The sequence below is a fragment of the Ptychodera flava genome, chromosome 11 (assembly GCF_041260155.1).
Source record: "Ptychodera flava strain L36383 chromosome 11, AS_Pfla_20210202, whole genome shotgun sequence".
In the NCBI taxonomy this organism is placed as follows: domain Eukaryota; kingdom Metazoa; phylum Hemichordata; class Enteropneusta; family Ptychoderidae; genus Ptychodera; species Ptychodera flava.
The window spans coordinates 22,908,076-22,927,180 of NC_091938.1; the positions used below are offsets into that span (position 1 = coordinate 22,908,076).

Below are 19,105 nucleotides of genomic sequence, written 5' to 3' on the forward strand. Positions count from 1 at the left end.
ATGAAAAAAACCACACCTCATTCGGTTTATCACAGGTGTTGTCTACATGTCCGTCCCCTGGGGTGGGTAGGTGTTTTGTTGTATCGCTAATAAAGAATTATTCTACCAACCTTTGGTGTTTCGGTCTTAACTTAGCACTGCCCTTGACAATCTTGCGTATACGTTTTATCAACATACTGCGTCTATTATCTGATGAGTTTGAGTGCCTAATTAGCCAAAGTAATCAAGGGTAAATTACTAATCTGTGGACGCTCTCACCAGATTATCACCGGATTAAATTTGACAAAGTCAATAACGAACGCACCAGCAAGGTATAACTGAAGATATACCTTGCTGGTGCGCTCGTTGTTGACTTTGTCAAAGTTAATCCGGTGATAATCTGGTGACAGCGTCCACAGATTAGTAATTTACCCTTGCTTACTTTGGCAAATTAGGCACTCAAACTCATCAGATAATAGACTAAATTACCACCTTGCTTGCTTTGGCGAATTAGGCAATCAAACTGGTCAGATAATAGATGCAGCATGCTGATAAAACGTTTACGCAAGATTGTCAAGGGCAGTGCAAGACCAAAACACCAAAGTTTGGTAGAATAAACCTTTATTAGCAATACAACAAAACACCTACCCACCCCTGGGGACGGATATATAGGCTATCCCCTATGGGTTTATGCTGTAAACCAGAAAACGCTAACTGAGTGACGTATGTTGGTTTAAATACTACAAACAGTCCCTTGTCGTTTGAAATTAATGATTCTGTCAGAGTGGTGATCTACCAAGAAGTGGATTTCATTTGACATGTTTTCATCTGTCTGAACGTTTGAACAATAAACGAATGAATCTCTCAGATGCAACGTTGTGAACTGTTGTTTACTTTCCATCAGTTTACAAATTATGACTCATTTTAAGTCACGACCGTTTATTATGCATTTTGAAATGATCCTTCTTTCAAAGAGTTAGTCGTGTTTTACCTTCCATAGCGTGTAAAGTTTGTTCAGGATAATACTTAAGTTGCATCATCTGTTGGATCAGAGGTAGAATTTTCTCGGTACACGTGACCAGAGTAACACACCTTGTATTTGGATATTGGTTCAACTATTTTTCCCTTAGCGATGGGATGGATTGGCAGGGAGAATTTCAAAGTCTTTATTTGCCAAAATAAATGAACCATCCTACCCACTCTTTAAGATGATTCAAAAGCCAAACCCCCATCCCAACGAGCACGCACATCCACCAATAAACGAAAATCGTAAAACTTAGTTTATACTACGTTACTAGTGCTATTTATAGTAACATTGATATAAACAACATGTTGTGCTGAGTCATAAATTTGTAAAAGAAATTTAGAATCATGAATTAGAATTATTTTTAACAATAACAATGGCAAGTACGATCACGTTATATATACTTTTTGTTGGCAGGCAGGCAGTTAGCTCTGCATGGCAGGGCTGTGTGTTACCGGCGTTATACGGCCTCCCACCACAGCCCTGCAGACTGATTTAGAAAAAACCGCTGGTCCACCTGCAGAAATACGACGGGCAGTTTATCCACGAAAATAGCCGATTTTGAATCCAAAGCTTGCATTGATCTTCGTTTTCGAGCACATCCACCTCGCCTAGGTACACGATGTGCCCAGCCGCGCTCGTAAACTTACGCAAAGCCTACTTTTCTCTCTCTATGCGAGAGAAGCGTTCGTAACCGCCGCCATTGTTAATGTCATTCAACCCATGAGCACTCGGGCGAAAACCAGCCTTGCTAACAAAAGAGCATCGCGATGTTGCACACTGTAATAAATATCATTTCTAACCACCACTCAGCTAGTAGTGGTGCGCCATAACCAAACTTTTCATAACAATTGTGCATTTTGTGATAAAAGCATGACATTTGGTACGAATGTAGATTATCATAATATAAATCAATTTGGATACCGAGCCACTACAGGTTGAGCCCCGTTCTGGTGTTGCTGCCATTTTTAAATATGGCGACCATCAGTCACTATAAAATCCCATAGTTGCTGCCATACGGATGATTCTGTGGTGAATAGAGGACGTATTTTCATCATAAATGCCTATTAGAATTACCATTTGCATATTTTCTTGTTTTAAAATCAATTTGGATACCGATCCCTCACAGGTAGAGCCTCGTTCTGGTGTGGCGGACATTTTTAAATATGATTACCATCGATTACTGTAAAATCCCATAGTGCTGCTCTTACGGATAATTCTGTGGTGAATAGTGGATGTATTGCCATCATAAATGCACATTAAGATTACTATTTGCATTTTTATTGTTTTATAATGTCATTTTACTAGAAAAACGGTTTCTCTTAATAAAATTATTGACAATATGGTTGAAACAAGGCAAAATGGAAGATTCAAAATTGTCAAATTGAATGTTTTATACGATGATCAGCTGTCAGCTGTTCTGTGTAGTTAGACTATCAGAAGGTATTGTTAAGAGTTTATTTATTTTATTCTTATTTTTAATCGTTGGTGCACCAGTTTTAAGCATTTTTAGAGTTGTAGCTGGTGCGTGCGACACTCACCAGGTTTTGCAAATAGGCCTAGATTGGCCCATGGCTGTGGTGGGGAGGGTATGATGCGTCCGAGTGTAAAAACAGCCTGTTCCATGTTCTTCCAATGGATTGAGTGTTCTTGAGTAGAAATGTTGAATATGTGCAATATTTTGACATAGACTAATAATCTTTTCTAATTGTTATAAGTCAGCCATTGACAAGTTTTGCAGGGTGTTAAATCACAAGGCCTGACATGGAAAATTGTGCGGGGAATTTAACCCTATCTCTCACTCTTGTTCATCTACATTCACGCGTAGGCCTACATACAAAAAGTACAATAATATTCACTGTATAACAACCCTTCTAGTTTTAACGTTAAAAACAATAACATTTTGGGGGAAATCTCTTATATAATCCCATAATTGTCAATGTTAGAGATTTATCATGTAACTACAATTAGTACATAAGTGCGGCCGTTTAAAATTTGACCACGTGGAGAACACGATCATATTTTTATATTATTTTTCGGCTATATGTACTATATTTTATACATAACTTTTCATAATTCATTTCACATGAAACTTATCTTCTGTAATTTGATATCTATTTCATGATTTAGATATTGGTTTTAGAGTTATTTCAATGTCGATGGTCTATTGCATAAATATATATATGGATTCATGCCTATAGTATTTTGATCATCGTATATTTTGGTACTAATTTCTTGGTCGTACATAACTTGTTGTTGAAATGCAAAAACATGGTACCATAAATTAGATTGTATTACTCCACTTTCTTTTGTTTTAACAAACATGGAAGGTAGGGAAAGTAAAGCTAAAACACAATCCTGCACTTTTGTCCGTCACGTCCGGGCTTGGCACTCCCCGGATCTCTGCTTGCTTTTGCATATCTAGTCAGCTTGCGAGTATTTTATTCCTTTCCATGGTGTTTACATAGGCTAAGACAACAAGTCTAAACGACAATCCTAAATATTTGCCAATCATTTTCTTGTTATCCACTTGACACATACACCCAAGACCTAAGCAAGGTAGTGTTGGCTGGCCAATTATCTGATCAAATGGGAACCTTCCTTTACAAACAGTGACACTCTAGTCCAGATTGAAACATAAATCTCAGAGAATTTACGCAGTTTTGTATTCACAATAAATCATTTGCACATTCAGTGACATACAATTACAGAAAAGCTATTACCAATTTTGAACGTTTTGAACATGTCAGCCCAGCTAAATCTGAACTACTTTATAAAGTATACTGAGTGTATAAGCAATAATGAGGTCGATCAAGTATCAGACACATGCTTTTAAACTATTGAACATCATTTGATTTAATTCGTAAAGATTAGAAACGATAATTAGATCGGTTCAATATGGGATATATCCTGAAATATTTTACTGAAGAATGCCAGCTAAACTTGAGCCAATTTGCAAAGTTTAGAAACGATAATGAAATCGACCAAATATCGGATATATCCAGGAATAAAGTACCTAAGAATGGCTAGCTAAATTTCTGCTTATTTATGAAGTTTAGAAATTATCACTAGAGCAGCTAAATATTGGACATATCCCTATTTTTGTTATTGAAGAAAGCCAAGCTATATGACATATCTTTAGACACTTATGCTAATTTATGAGTTTGGAAACGATAATTAGAGCAGCTAAATATCAGGTATATCTATTCCATAATATTTTGTTAATGAAGAAAGTCCAGCTTTCTGATATATCTATACAAGCTTTTCTTCAGGAACGCCCAGGTAATTTTGATGTAATGTATAATGTTTAGAAACGATTATTGGATCAGCTAAACTGTTGAATTAGCTGTGCTCATTGATACAGTTTACAAAACAAACTTGAAACAAAATAATTCAATATACGATGCTGATAATATTTTGAGATCATCCGTGACTATGATTTTGGCTGAATTCTTTCATAAAAACGTGTTTGATAAAAATTTATATGTTTCAGGAAATTTGCCGTATCTGTGTACCCCTAGAAATATGATCCCAGTGGCGACTAAATTATATTAAGTTCACTTCATATTTTGACATACGTTTGTTACAAACAAAACGAATTTCATATAAGCATTATATTGCCTTCTGTATTGTGTGGAGCAAAAGCAAATCCTAAAACGTTAGATAAGCCGTAATTTGAAATGTAATCTTTTGGGGTATTAGGTAAGTATTGGTCCTATTTCATGAAAACTGTAAAGGATATTTGTATATTACAAAAGTTCACCTTAAAGAAAAATAAATCGCTTTGCTAATGATACCCCACAACCAGGCTATGTATAAGTTAGGCTCGGCATATGACTTAAACAAAGACATAGTTAATAAATATTTTCGTTGTCTCAGCTAAAAATCGTGATTTTGCGGTACCCTTCAACACATGACTGTGACAGCTGTTGCGTCCAAATATTTTTTCTGTTAAAAGTCTATTTCATATTTGTGACATGGCCTTCTAGCAAATAAACAGATTTCACACAAGGCATTGCCCAAAAGTCTATTTCGTATTTGTGACAGGTCCTTAGAGCAAACAAAACAGACTTCATACAAGGCATTTCCCTTTATTATATGTTTAGGTAAAAAATGGTAGAATTTGACGTTTAACAAGGTGCGATTCGCAATACTTTGACTTTACAGTTCCCTTTTCCAATATTTTTTCTGTTAAAAGTCTCTTTCATATTTTCATATGTTTACGTAGTAAAATAAAAAGATTGCACACAGAGAATTGCCCTTTTAATAATAGGCTGGTTTTCGCCCGAGTGCTCATGGGTTGAATGACAATAACAATGGCGGCGGATACGATCGCTTCCCTCGCATAGAGAGAGAAAAGTAGGCTATGCGTAAGTTTACAAGCGCGGCTGGGCACATCGTGTACCTAGGCGAGGTGGGTGTGCTCGAAAACGAAGATCAATGCAAGTTTTGGATTCAAAATCGGCTGTTTTCGGCGGATAAACTGCCCGATGTATTTCTGCAGGTGGACCAGCAGTTTTTTCTATATCAGTCTGCAGGGCTGTGGTGGGAGGCTGTATAACGCCGGTAACACACAGCCCTGCCATGCAGAGCTAGCAGGCAGTCAGTGAAAAGTTGGACGCAAATCTTGTCAACATCGCATACAAACGCACAAACAAGTCAAGGGCGCCCTTTTCCCAGCTGTACGGACGTTTCCAATAACTATCTAGCTTTAGGGTCCGGCTAGGCTAACTAAGCTCGACCAGATTTGGGTTTTAGAAATTTATTATAGGATTTCAGCTAAGTATTTTGCCCTCTAGCCCATAGCCCAAGGCAAAACTGAAGGTACTGTCAGTGTCATGTACTGCAGTAACTATTCTATTCTATTCACAAATAGAAGAAATCGACGTTTCTACACCCAGGGAATAGAGTAATCTGGGTGTTTAATGATGTTGTTTACATATATATATATATATATATATATATATATATATATATATATATATATATATATATATATATATATATATATATTTATATAATACATTGACGAATGAAAAGTGACCCATGCGGGACTGGAACCCACACCCCCCGAATACATTTCTGATGCTCTACCAATTTAGCTAATGGATCAGTCGGCTCAATGTAGGCTTTCCCGTGTCTTAGATGGGAACACTCTTCATACATACATATATATATATATATATATATATATATATATATATATATATATATATATATATATATATATATATATATATATATGTGTGTGTGTAGTGGTATGACGAGACCTGGCATTAACGTCCTGATCAAATTTGGGCTTCGTTTACCTATCCGCCATCAAATGAGTGGCAAAGGGGTGATTTTCACGACTACAGAGATAATTTGAATTCAGTTTGAATCTCCCGGTCCCGACTGTGGGCACTACGTCATGAAGTCACGATTTAAGTTGGCCATTCGCACGGTCTGCAAATAATGCCTTGGCCAGCGCTAGCTATGAAGTCTTGGTCAAATTTTTTTAGATGACCCTAACGCTACGAGTATAGCCAGAGTGTTCGGCCCCGGCGACGCCGCTTTGGGAGGCAGCATAACCAAAAGCCGTACACTCTCGCCCTACTCGTATAGGGCTATAGATGACCCGTACTGTTGCAGGGACAACACTACGTGTAATTACGCCCTCCGGTACTATTGGTGACGTCATCCTCGGGCAAACGAGGTCAGGGTATCAGTGATCGTATTCGTATTGCAAAACGTCGATGCTGACCATGAATGTTACGGAGAAGATCACGTTATATCACGATCACATCTCGTACTACTCACAGAGGGTAGGTATTCATATTCCTATACATTTTCTTGCCAAGAACATTTTCCTGCGAGATCACTGTACAGTAACTAAAGAAGTTGGACTTACCTTTGCTGCTTTTGGAGGGGTTGATATTTTTACGTTCCTATAGTTCATCGAAATTTAAGGCTGCATTCACAATACTGCCGAGGGGCGGGAGGAATTCGAGTAGACGTGAAGTTCTAGGGGATATTAGAGGGGGAATTTGTAAAGTTTGCATTGTGTATAGGCGGATCTGAAAATATTTCGGTTCCCTATTTTCAAATTCCACATGACTTTGTACCGTCAATTTTGTCTATGTCACCAATAGCGCCCTTGTAAAGCATTTCTTTACTTCAAACAGGCTTATCCTGCTTTAAAATGACACTGTTCATCTCAGAATATATGATTAGACCGTCTATGAATTCCCCTTTATCTGGAAAAATCTGGTCCGGATCTGGTCATTGCTTGTAAAGGAAAGCATTGACCCGTATTTCCCACTTGAATTACTACAGCTACTATTTAGGGGAGACAAATTGACAGTTAACCTAGCAGGCCAGTCACTGTAAAAAAAACATCTCGACATTTTGCTTGAACCAATCGACACATAACACAGGGAACCCTGGCCTCTTGTTTGTTTGTTTGTGTGTGTGTGTTTATTTGTTAGTATTTAGACCGTCTATGAATGCCCCTTTATCTGGAGATAATACCAATATTTCCTTTGAATACTTATTATGCCGAAACCTTGTCATTGCTCGTACAGGAAAGCGTTGACCCGTATTTCACACTTGAATTACTATTTAGGGGAGACATATAAATACATGTACGTGTACTAATGTATTAATGTATTACAGTGGTTTGCTTTGAAGCATTGGCATTACGCGAAGTAGACATATTGTCTAAATTGAGGTGTTGCCAACACTGTATGCTGTATTTATCTGCTGAGCAGTCAACCACAGAGAAATCAACTCTCCCAAAGTTGAAACATTGCCCTTGCAGCAGGTCACATGTAGTCAAATAACTACACCCCAAAGCAAGTGATAAGACTTGTATGTGGTGGTGTTGTTTAGACTACGTCTGACCTCCTTCTAGACAATGTTTCAACTGTTGCAGAGTTGATTTTTTTATGATCAACTCATGCTACCGCTTAGCTGTTACAGGTAATGGCACTCGACATTGTTGGCAACATCTCGATTTAGACAATATTTCTAGTTCGTCTAATGCCAATGCTTCAAAGCAAACCACTGTAATGTATGTATGTATGTATGTATGTATGTATGTATGTATGTATGTATGTATGTATGTATGTATGTATGTATGTATGTATGTATTGTTAAGTAGATCATTTTTCCCCACACTCATGACTTGAGTTAAATGAAACTAGAACATTCTTAGGATCACTGTCATTCATGACCTGGAAATTCACATTAGTCACAGGTGGATATGTTTTGGAGCAGTGATTAGTATATCAATAGAAGTTTTGGATTGTTCTTTGTATAACCATTAGTATAAATACTGGGGCTGCGTGGTTTAGTCAGACATTTTTTGGGATCCTGTCACAGACATGTTACTTCAGGACTATTTTTTTGTCTTTTAATGGTGAAATTCCATATCAAGATAGAGATGAGTACAATTTCATGTATTACAGGAAAGGTATAAATATGTAGAATTACATAAGTCTATCAACTTTTCTTAAAATTTCTAAAATGTCATCTCTTCTGTAGATTTCTTTTCCAAAATTATATCTTAACACAAACTCATTCTTAAGTATAATTTCACACAGGGTACTCATTTCTGCAACCCAAAACTTGTGTACTCCATTCCCCTAGAAGAATCAGAAGTTTAACAACCATTTGGTAATTTTTTGGAACCGTGCCATCAGAAAAACATGAAAAGATAACATGTGATGGAGTTATTGTGATCGTACGACCCAGTAGGCTGGTTACAACATATCTAACCTTTCTCCAACATTTCTCATCAATTTGACAATATAAATATCTATGTTCAAGGGAATAAACTTGATGACAAACCTGGCAATTCATTGATACTTCAGGACTTTTGGAAACTCCAGCAGTTTAGTTTTCAAGACATTGTCTCACTGCCATGCTGGATTTATACTTTAGACTTTGCACTAGTAGTACCGTGGCCTTTACACTCAAGTCTTCAAGCAAGCGACAGGACTGTTCACATTGTCTCACTGCCACGCTTGATTTATACTGTAGACTTTGCACTAGTACCGTGGCCTTTACACTCAAGTCTTCAAGCAAGTCAAAGGACTGTCTCACTGTATGAGATAATTCTGGAGTGGTGTGTCGATCCAGCTGAGATTAATAGAATCTCACACCCCAAGGACCTGGGATCAGATTTCTCACACGAGTTGGGGATATTTTGTCTCACAAGAGCCGCAGGCGAGTGTGAGACAAAATATCCCCAACGAGTGTGAGAAATCTGATCCCAGGTCCTTGGTGTGTGAGATTCTTTTTCTCACATGACCACAAAATGCGTTAAATTCATATAAGACACGTACAATATTATCAAAAATCGTGACAACTCTGTCGTCTGCCACTGTACTTTGACCTGCTTACTTTGTAGTTCTAGTCCGTGTGTTACTCGTCGTGCCATTGGATAACATTTTGCGCGTGGAACAAAACAGCCTGTTTATCATCCAATCAGAGCTCGTGTAATATTCACTGCAGAGTGTGGGACGGTTTCTGAGAGTGTGGGATCGATTTTTCCCACACTGTCTCCCGCATCCCAGTGGCCAGGAATGTGAGAAAAGTAGCTTGTAGACTTTTATAGTTTGTACTTTATCCCTTGAGTTAGCGACTAGTTTTATTATATTTTTGGAATGGATTTTATTTTGAAGAGAAACTGCTCATTCAACGGGTTTTTGTTTTTTTTTTCACGTAACAGTATGTCTGTATGTCTGTATGTCTGTATCTATCTATCTATCTATTTTAATGTCTGTCTGTCTGTCTATCTGTCTGTCTGTCTGTCTGTATATATGTCTGTATTGTATGTATGTATGTATGTATGTATGTATGTATGTATGTATGTATGTATGTATGTATGTATGTATGTATGTATGTATGTATGTATTGTACGTATTAATGTATGTATGTATAAATGTATGAATGCATGTATGTATGTATGTATTGTATGTATGAGTGTTTGTATGTATTGTATGTATGAATGTATGTATGTACTGAGGGCGCTCGTATGAATCCACAGGAGTGCCACGTCATGGCTCCTGAACTTCGTTAATTTTTGCCACATAACAGTTTGAACATGAAATTTGTTGTTTGTCGTTTTCGATTCCATATCGTCGACATTGATGCAACATTAGCCACCAATTTTTTTATATGGCCACCAGTGAGAGTCATGTTTTGTATATTTTGATTTTTTTGCGCCCAAAGTTTTCCTCAATGTGTCTTTCCTTCATCTGTGTTGTCTCCCTGTTGTTTTGCTTGTTTCGCATTGTTTTTCGTTTATCTATTTTGTCGCTTGTCAGTTATAAACAAGGCTTTTATTCGGCTTTTATGAAGTCATTTTTCATCGCCAGCTATGTGAAGATGTTCAAGAGGGAACCATGTGTAGATTTGAAGTTTTCTCTGTTTCCAGTTTTAGTTTTAATATTAAATGTCGTACAGTTTTGTTTCAGCCATTGATATGAGTCAGAATTTTGGGATTATCTCTCTCAATGTGAGAGGTCTGCGTGACGTTACCAAAAGGAAGGATGTTATGAATCGCTTACGCAAGAAAAACGCATCAATTTATTGTTTACAAGAGACTCATTGTACCGTAAATGCCATTACTAGGTGGCATTTGGAGTGGGGAGCACCTGTCTTTTTTAGTGCCGGGACACAAAAGGTAGAGGGGTCATGATTTTATTTAAGAATAATTTTGAATATAAATTGCATTCACAGCAAGGTGATACCAAAGGCTGCTACATTCTTTTGGACCTCACAGTTGAGCACATTCGGTTCTCATTAGTTTGTCTGTATGGTCCAAACGAAGATTCCCCCGAGTTTTTCTCAATTTGAAAGAGAAGATTAGTTCTATCGGCAATGATTCTGTTATAATGGTAGGAGACTGGACTTTAGTCAGGAATTTTCACTCAGACACAAATGGCCTTACTCGAGATGCACATACGTCTGCACGATACGAAATAGATAGTATTTGCGATGAATATAATCTAGTTGACATATGGCGTATGTTCAATGAGAATTCCCGACAGTACACGTGGCGACGGCATAACCCAAACCATTATTCAAAGCAGGTTAGATTATTTCCTTGTAACACCTGATTTTGTCTCTATGACTTCTACAGCAGATATTAGTGCCGGTTATCGTAGTGACCATTCAACAATTTCCATATCATTACGTTTCACCCGTAATGAACGTGGAAGGGGTTTTTGGAAATTCAACACTGCTTTGCTGCGGGATCGAGCCTATGTTCAGTTAGTAAAGAATACAAGAATACAAGAATACAGAAACCGTAGATGAATATAAAGTTGAAGAAAATCAAGGAACGGGGACTAAGTTTAGTATTTCTGATTCACTTTTTTTGATGTTCTAAAGATGAAAATAAGGGGCGCTACGATCCCCTTCTCTGCTAGGAAAAAGGCGGAGCGTATCCAGGCAGAGGAATCAATTCAATTAGAAGTTGAAAAGCTTGAATCACGAATACATGTCTCACCGTCAAACGAGCTCAGTGAACAACTACTCTTGAAGCAGGAGCAACTTGTTGATTTACGTCGCGAGAAAGTTGAGGGCAGTCGAATTAGGGCACGGGCGAGGTGGTCTGTAGAGGGGGAGAAGCCAACAATTATTTTGTTCTTTTAAGCGTAATTATATCAATAAGACTATAGCTTCATCTCGGCGATGGAACGCATACAACTGATGATAAAGTCATTTTGAAGGCACAAGCTGATTTTTATACAAATTTATACTCAGTTCCCGAAACTCTAGACTCTTGCGATGATTCGTTTGATGATTTCTTGTCTCATGAAGAGACTTTACCAAAGTTAAGTGACTTTGAAAAGAATCTTTGGAGGGGATTCTGACCGAGGACGAGTGTAAGCGAGCCCTTTCAACAATTGCAAACAACAAGTCACCGGGTACAGACGGTTTCCAAGCAGAGTTTTACAAGTTTTTTTGGCCGGATATTGGTTGTTATGTTGTTGACGCTATAAATGTGCCTATCGCTCTGGCCATTTATCGGTTTTCTCAAAAACAGGGTATTATCACTTGTATTCCCAAGCCAGATAGGAATAGATTTTTGTTGAAGAACTGGCGGCCTATCACGTTGCTTAATACAGATTATAAAATTGCTTCTGGTGTCATCGGATCGCCAGTCGCATGAAGAAGGTTTTACCAAATATTATTCATTCAGATCAGAAGGGTTTTCTTAAGGGTAGATACATAGGTGAGAACACAAGGTTAATCTATGACGTGTTATTGACGTCACAGTTAGATAATGTCCCAGGCTTGCTCGTTTTGTTAGATTTTGAAAAAGCTTTTGATACTTTGTCCTGGAAATTCATTGATAAAGTTCTCCCCGGTTCAATTTGGTACTTCATTTCGTAAATGGGTGGAGGTTTTTTATGCAAAGATAACAAGTTGTGTTATTAACAATGGCAATTTCGCTCACTCTACTCTTTAGAGTGAGGTGTTCGTCAAGGTGATCCCCTTTGACCTTATCTTTTCATAACATGTGTGGAAATTCTCGCGCATGAAATTCGAGCAAACCTAGGCATTAAAGGTATTAGGTTAAGAGAGAAAGAGTTCTTACTCGGTCAATATGCAGATGATACGGTTGTATTCTTAGATGGTTCTAAAAATTCTTTGAGAAACCTTTTGTAAGTTTTGGAGTCTTTTTCACGTATTTCTGGTCTCCGTATAAATTATGATAAAACTAAGTTAGTATGGTTTGGCTCCAAACGCCACTCTAGAGAAGTTCTCCTTCCAGACAGAGATCTTAAGTGGACGGATGATAGTTTTAATGTGTTAGGGATAAGATTTAGTGTAGATATTGAAAGGTTGGAAGAGTCAATTTTTTCGCAAAGTGTGGAAGGTGTGTCACTGTTGCTTGATAAATGGTCATGGCGTCCTCTTACTCTGTGTGGGAAAATAATTTTTCAATTCTCCCCCACATGCCGGAAAACTTAATGCATTCCTTGATTCGTACCATTTATAAATTTATTTGGAGCTCAGAACAAACAGATTAAGGTTCTGCTATGACTATAAGCAAGGGGGTTTGCGGATGACACATATTCCAACTTTTATACAAGCTATTCATGCTTCTTGGATCCATAGATTAATGCATAATCAGGATTGTCAATGGGCTCATTTATTTAGAGCCTGGGCGGGATTAGCCCTGATTGTTTTGTTTATTTCTCAACAGAACAGGTGAGAGAGAGTTTGCAAGCAAACATTTCATTAATCATAAATTTTGGTATTCGGCCTTAGGTTGGTCCAATACTCTTTCTAAGACAAGAAGAGTTGGTGTGCAAATTCAGTGTATCTGGTTTAATCCTGAAATCAAAATTAACAATAATACAGTCTTTTACTCTAATTGGTACCAACATGCGGTTATTTACTTTTTTATATGGCAGATGAGTCAGGTTCATTCTTGAAATTTGCAGGTTTTTGTAACAAGTATAATTTCTTGAATACTATGGTTTGATTAGTGCCATACAAAGGTCTTGAGTGAGAGAGATCCATGGGCCGGGAGTTTTAAATCAGGAAGTAATATCGCAGCTAAACGTCTTTTTTGCAAAGGGTTCTTTTGAAAAAGGCTATGTAATTTTATTGGAGAAATATATGCATGAATACCTGAAACCTATGAGGTGTCTACACAAGTGGGAATTGCTTTTAGGTAAACTGGAGTTTAAAAGTATTTTGCTCTGCCTTTTGCCATTACAATGAGATTGTAGCTTGCGTAATTTTCAATGCAGAATTCTCTCTAGAATCCTTACAACCAATAGGTTTTTGAAAATTAGACAGATTGTCGACTCAGACAGGTGCAGTTTTTGCGGAATTTATACGGAGAGTCTTATTCATCGTTTTTTTGAATGTGAACATATTCTCAAGTTCTGGCATCAGATAGAGTTGAAACTTCAAATTCTTGTGGTATCACCATTGAATTCTCACCGTTAGAAGTTCTCTTGGGCATAACTTCTGAGCCCAATTCTCCGTACACAAAGTCACAATCGTATGCGTTGAATTATTTTCTCCCGTTAATTAAAAAAAATCATTTTTAAATGTAGATACGCAAAAGTCACGCCTAATTTAGCTGGTTTAGGTTCCTACTTAATGACTGTACAAAAATCAGATATTGTACAAAAGAATGTGATGGAAATGATCTTCATAGTCAATATTGGGATATGTTCATTGGATTCTTGTAATCTGTAACAAATGTAATGTACACGTTTTTCTGGTAAGTGACAATAAAAAAAGTATGTATGTACTTATTTATGTACGTACGTATGTGCTTATGTATGTATGTACGCAAACATATGTGGATAATGGATGAATGTTTGCATTATATATATATATATATATATATATATATATATATATATATATATATATATATATATATATATATATATATATATAATATATATATATATAATTGGTGGCGACCTGCATTGATATCAAACTATTGTCACAACATATCTATATAAAGGCAAGTGTAAACTTGAAGTTTATTTGACTACTTTTTTGTTAATGTTAGGCAACAAAGTGCAACTGAGTTCCTAGCCTGACCTAAATCTTGTGTCGTGGATTTGATCACTGCATTAAAGCCCCATAAGCTGTATCTTCATGTGTCTTTTTTCGATATGATGGTTGGAAATCAAAAAGCAACTTGCGTAAAAATGTTTACTGAAGTGTGACCACATGATGTTTTTCTTCAAACAGTCGCGACCAACGTACAAACTTAGATTATATAGTTAAATGATTCTTGACTTACAATCAAATATGACCGGCGAGAGCGAATACACAAAAAACTGTGGACAATCGACCGAATCCATCGCCAAAGATTGAAAGAGTGAAATTTTCAAAGAAAATATGGCTTCAAGTTGATAACGGGGATCAAAAACATCTCTCCGAAGATTGGTGGGTACTTTTGTTAAGAAAAATTCAGAAAGATACAGCCTGTGAGGCTTTTAAGATATGCAGTCAAGGTCAATTTCCAGTAATTCCTGAATGTTTCATTACCAGACTTCGACCCTTAGGGATTCATCTAGTTCAAATATTCTGCAAAAAGTCTAGCGTGCAGCCACCTTGTTTGCCACCACTTGTTTTTTTACGCAGGCGAGCTTGGCCCTTGCTGAGAAGGGAATCGACTATGACAGCAAAATCGTTCCCATAGCCAACTTGGCTTTCGTCGACCCATGGTTTATCAAACTGAATCCCGCCGGTAAAATACCAATCATCGTTCACGGTGATAAAGTAGTTGCTGAAACTCCAAGGATTTTGGAGTACCTCGACCAGGCATTTTCAAACAGTAAGTTTATAGTGGACTTTTTACATTACGTAATCTTAAGGTTAGAAAGTATTTCCGGGTGGGTTTTTTTGCCCAATAATAAAAAAATATTTCAAGCTCTTGAAGTGATTTTGACAATACATATCTCACCACCCTATTGAAATTATTGTTATTTAGACTTATTTCATTCCAAACCGAAGATAAAATTGAATTGATTGATTTATTAAATTTGAATTAATTACCCTGTTTATGTCGAGGCTTGTCGTTAAATCACACTTCTTTTTCGTGGTTTGCCGACTTAAAGAGAATATGTCATGGATACGTAGAAAATGTTTGAGGATAACGCTAGGTTTTGGGTTAAGCTAGTACGCGACTTGAAGGTAAAAAAACTGAAACGTTTGCACAAACTTTCCTTAGGGAATCTTTCAACCATTCTCTTTCAAAATTAAACATGAAACTCGGGGATCACCGTGCAAATTTTGGTACTTCTAAGTCTTTCTTACACCAAAAGCTTTAAATTGAACCACCACAAGTAGTATATCAAAAAGAATTGTAAAAGTTTGAGAGTCCGAATATCGGTCCCCGAGGCGCATTCTACCTTAAGGTTCAGACGAAAGGAAAAGAGTGATATATTTTCGAGATCTCGCAGATTCAATAGCGCTTCCTACCATGATGGCTGTGTGGTACCACATTCAACGTCTGTGGTCGAGATTTTCACAGCATACAATGCAACGTTAGCCTCACACCTTTGAGCAAAGAACACTCGTTACCTATTTCAATTTCGTTCCAGCTAATCAATTACATCCAGATGGTTCAGACGAAAGGAAAAGAGTGATATATTTTCGAGATCTCGCAGATTCAATCAAGGTTACCGCCATGATGGCGGGATGTGTTCGACATCCTCACCTCGTTCCGGAACCTCCGAATTTTCCACCAGGACGAATGGAGAAGATTATTAAAGGTGGGCTATCACATGTATGGTGTGTTAGCGACTGTGATTCCCAGAATGAATGAAATAACTGTTAACTTGTGATAATATGATTTAAAATCAAAATGAAATAAACTACAATAGCGACTCTGCGTATTTATGAATTTCTATGTTTTTAAACAGACGTTACAAGTGGTTTTCATAACCTTGCAGTGCATTTGCAGGAACTAAGCAGAAAACGGTAACGTCTCAAACTACAAAAGAAAACTTCTTCACATACTCCGGTTACTCTTTATACAAACAGCAATTTTACAATGATAGCAAAAATAAGATTTCAACAGAAACTTTGCAGATGGATCATACGTGTATGTATACATTCTGACGTCAGCATCATTGTGTTCAGAAACTCACATTTTCTCCTTTTTTCTTCATCGTAACTATTGACGAAATACAAAATAGACGCCTAGGCCCTGCAAACATAACGCATTATGTGCAATACCCAATATGTACTGTTGACAAATGATATTCAGTTGTCGACGGTGACTGGGACACTACAAGTATGCAGACTGTGCCAAAAAGTGTAAAAAGATCAGGCATTTCCACACGATTTGTTACGAAAGGAGAATCGACAAACTCGTGAGAAAAATAAAAAAGAAGTGAAAGTATTGCCTGTGAGAGACTTTAACCTATTCTGTACTTAAGACGGGTTAAAACATGGTTCGACAAGCACTGTTGCGGTATAATTCATGATTCCGTAAAATAAAATGAGATTTCTCGAAGACTACAAAAATCGAATAAGTGACATTATCCAAATAAAATATCATAGCGTGTAATTGTGTCAGTACAAACTGTTCCCTGTGAAAGGAAAGTTAACATGATACTTCTATCTATTGGTTTTTATTCACATATAGTGGGGAACGAAGACGTTCCCAATAAAGCAGCGATGTTGGCGAAAGAACACCCCGAGTTGAGAACCGTCTACGAGCAAATAATTGAATACAAACAAAAGAACCGAGATGGGATTCACAGAGCGAGGGCGACTTCAAAGACACTCTTTCAAGGGCTGACAGTCTGATGTCTGAGGTTGAAGACGAATTGAAGAAAACTAAACAAAGATACCCAGATGGTTTGTCACTTGTGTTACTTTTAATGTTTCACTGCAAACTGAAACGAAATTTATTTCAGAGTTGGCCTCGTATCATCAGATATTTCGTGAGTTCGAGACCAGCTGATGATTATGAAATCGGCTGATATAAATATAAACAAAAACAAAGAAAGCGTGTAAGGTGAAGAGAAATCATTAGGCTTTTAGCCTCCATTGTCTGTGTACGTTTCCTCTGTCTGTGATTAGATGAAAAGGAAAATGTAAAAATTGACGGTACAGTGAAGGTGGAACGCACCTCAGGGATAGATATTCGGACTCTCAAACTTTCACAATTCTCTTCAGATATACCACTTGTGGGGGGTTCATTTTAAAGCTCTTTGTGTAAGAAAACTTTTCACCGGCTTACTTTTTCGAAATTAGAAAATTTTATTTTTCTCCATAGAGTTAATAAAGGGATGGCGGCCATTTAGAATTTCAAATATTGGTAAATCTTGGGTAATTTGTTTCTCTAGTACCAAAATTTGCATAGTGACCCCCTGTTTTTTATTCTTGATTTTGAAAGAGAATGATTGAAAGATTCCTTGAGGAAAGTTAGAGCAAAAGTTTAAGTCTTTCACTTTCGAGGTGCATACTACCTTAACTATCGCCTTAGGTTGTCCTGTTGTTTACATCATGTCTATATTGATGCAAGCCCTTCGGCACAAACTCCTTCTCTGGGTTTGTTTCTGGTGCCTCGAGTCAATAACCTTGTTTCAAAGCTGTGAACATTTTATTGGGAACAGTAACATCGTTGAACTTTCGCTCATTCAAATGCATCCCTTCTGTGATATTGGTTCAATGATGCTCGGATGAGGAACAGCTCTGGGCCATATAAAATTATATAAAATTGAACATAAGGGCGCATAATGACATTGGGTAGTCAATATATATCTGTAAGTCGAGTCTTCGAGTACACAGCTCCTTTTGTGCGTATTCTATGGCTGGGTAGTAGGATGGTATTTTTAAAGGACCAGCAGCTCTAACCTTAAGTGATTTTTGTCCCCGAGGTTATCGTTCGCCCAGTTTAAAGCGATGAAATTCGTTTCTTCGCTTCGATAAAGTGTGTATGTGCGATGTATGATAGTGAGCATGCGTGCGAGAGTGCTTCACGAACTCTACAACGTGTTGAGCGGTCTCAGTCAGAAAAATGTAACAACAATAGCCGGCTATTGAACCACGCTTTTAATGAGGAGTGGAGATTTAGCCGAGTGTTCTGTCTGTGGCCTCTCAGCTAGGCGACTGATGCCGTATGTTGGGGTTCGAATCCGATTGAAAACTATCCGAATTTTCTACCCTGGGTAGGTAACACTGCTGGTGGACAGAATTGTCCCCGAGGTTATCGTTCGCCCAGTTAAAGCGATGAAATTCGTTTCTTCGCTTCGATAAAGTGTGTATGTGCGATGTATGATAGTGAGCATGCGTGCGTGAGTGCTTCATGAACTCTACAACGTGTTGAGCGGTCTCAGTCAGAAAAATGTAACAACTTAGCCGGCTATTGAACCACTCTTTTATTGGGGAGTGGAGATTTAGCCGAGTGGTTCTGTCTGTGGCCTCTCAGCTAAGCGACTGATGCCGTATGTTGTGGGTTCGAATCCGATTGAAAACTATCCGAATTTCTCTATTTTTATTTGTAATGTCAACCATAGCTTCCTAAATACTCAAAGCGTGTTGAGATACACAGTATTCAGATTGTCTACTCAGCCTGTACATGTGTAAAGTGCATTATTACCGTTGACA

The 19,105-nt window shown here is 37.5% G+C and overlaps 1 protein-coding gene across 1 annotated transcript; it reads left to right on the top strand.

Moving 5' to 3' along the window:
- The first annotated feature begins 6,714 nt into the window (after nt 1-6,714).
- LOC139144416 (ganglioside-induced differentiation-associated protein 1-like) lies at nt 6,715-17,299 on the top strand. The gene is made up of 4 exons (XM_070715118.1): nt 6,715-6,807; nt 15,125-15,317; nt 16,087-16,257; nt 17,136-17,299. The coding sequence occupies exons 1-4, from the start codon at nt 6,739-6,741 to the stop codon at nt 17,297-17,299; spliced, it is 597 nt and encodes a 198-aa protein (XP_070571219.1). The 5' UTR covers nt 6,715-6,738.
- Nucleotides 17,300-19,105: the final 1,806 nt, after the last annotated feature.

Bases quoted from the DNA above. Each gene is read 5' to 3' on its own strand.
- LOC139144416 (XM_070715118.1), top strand. From the start codon at position 6,739: ATGCTGACCATGAATGTTACGGAGAAGATCACGTTATATCACGATCAC. The intron at 6,808-15,124 runs GTAGGTATTCAT...TTTTTTACGCAG, and splicing joins TCTCGTACTACTCACAGAGG to GCGAGCTTGGCCCTTGCTGA. The intron at 15,318-16,086 runs GTAAGTTTATAG...ATTTCGTTCCAG, and splicing joins CGACCAGGCATTTTCAAACA to CTAATCAATTACATCCAGAT.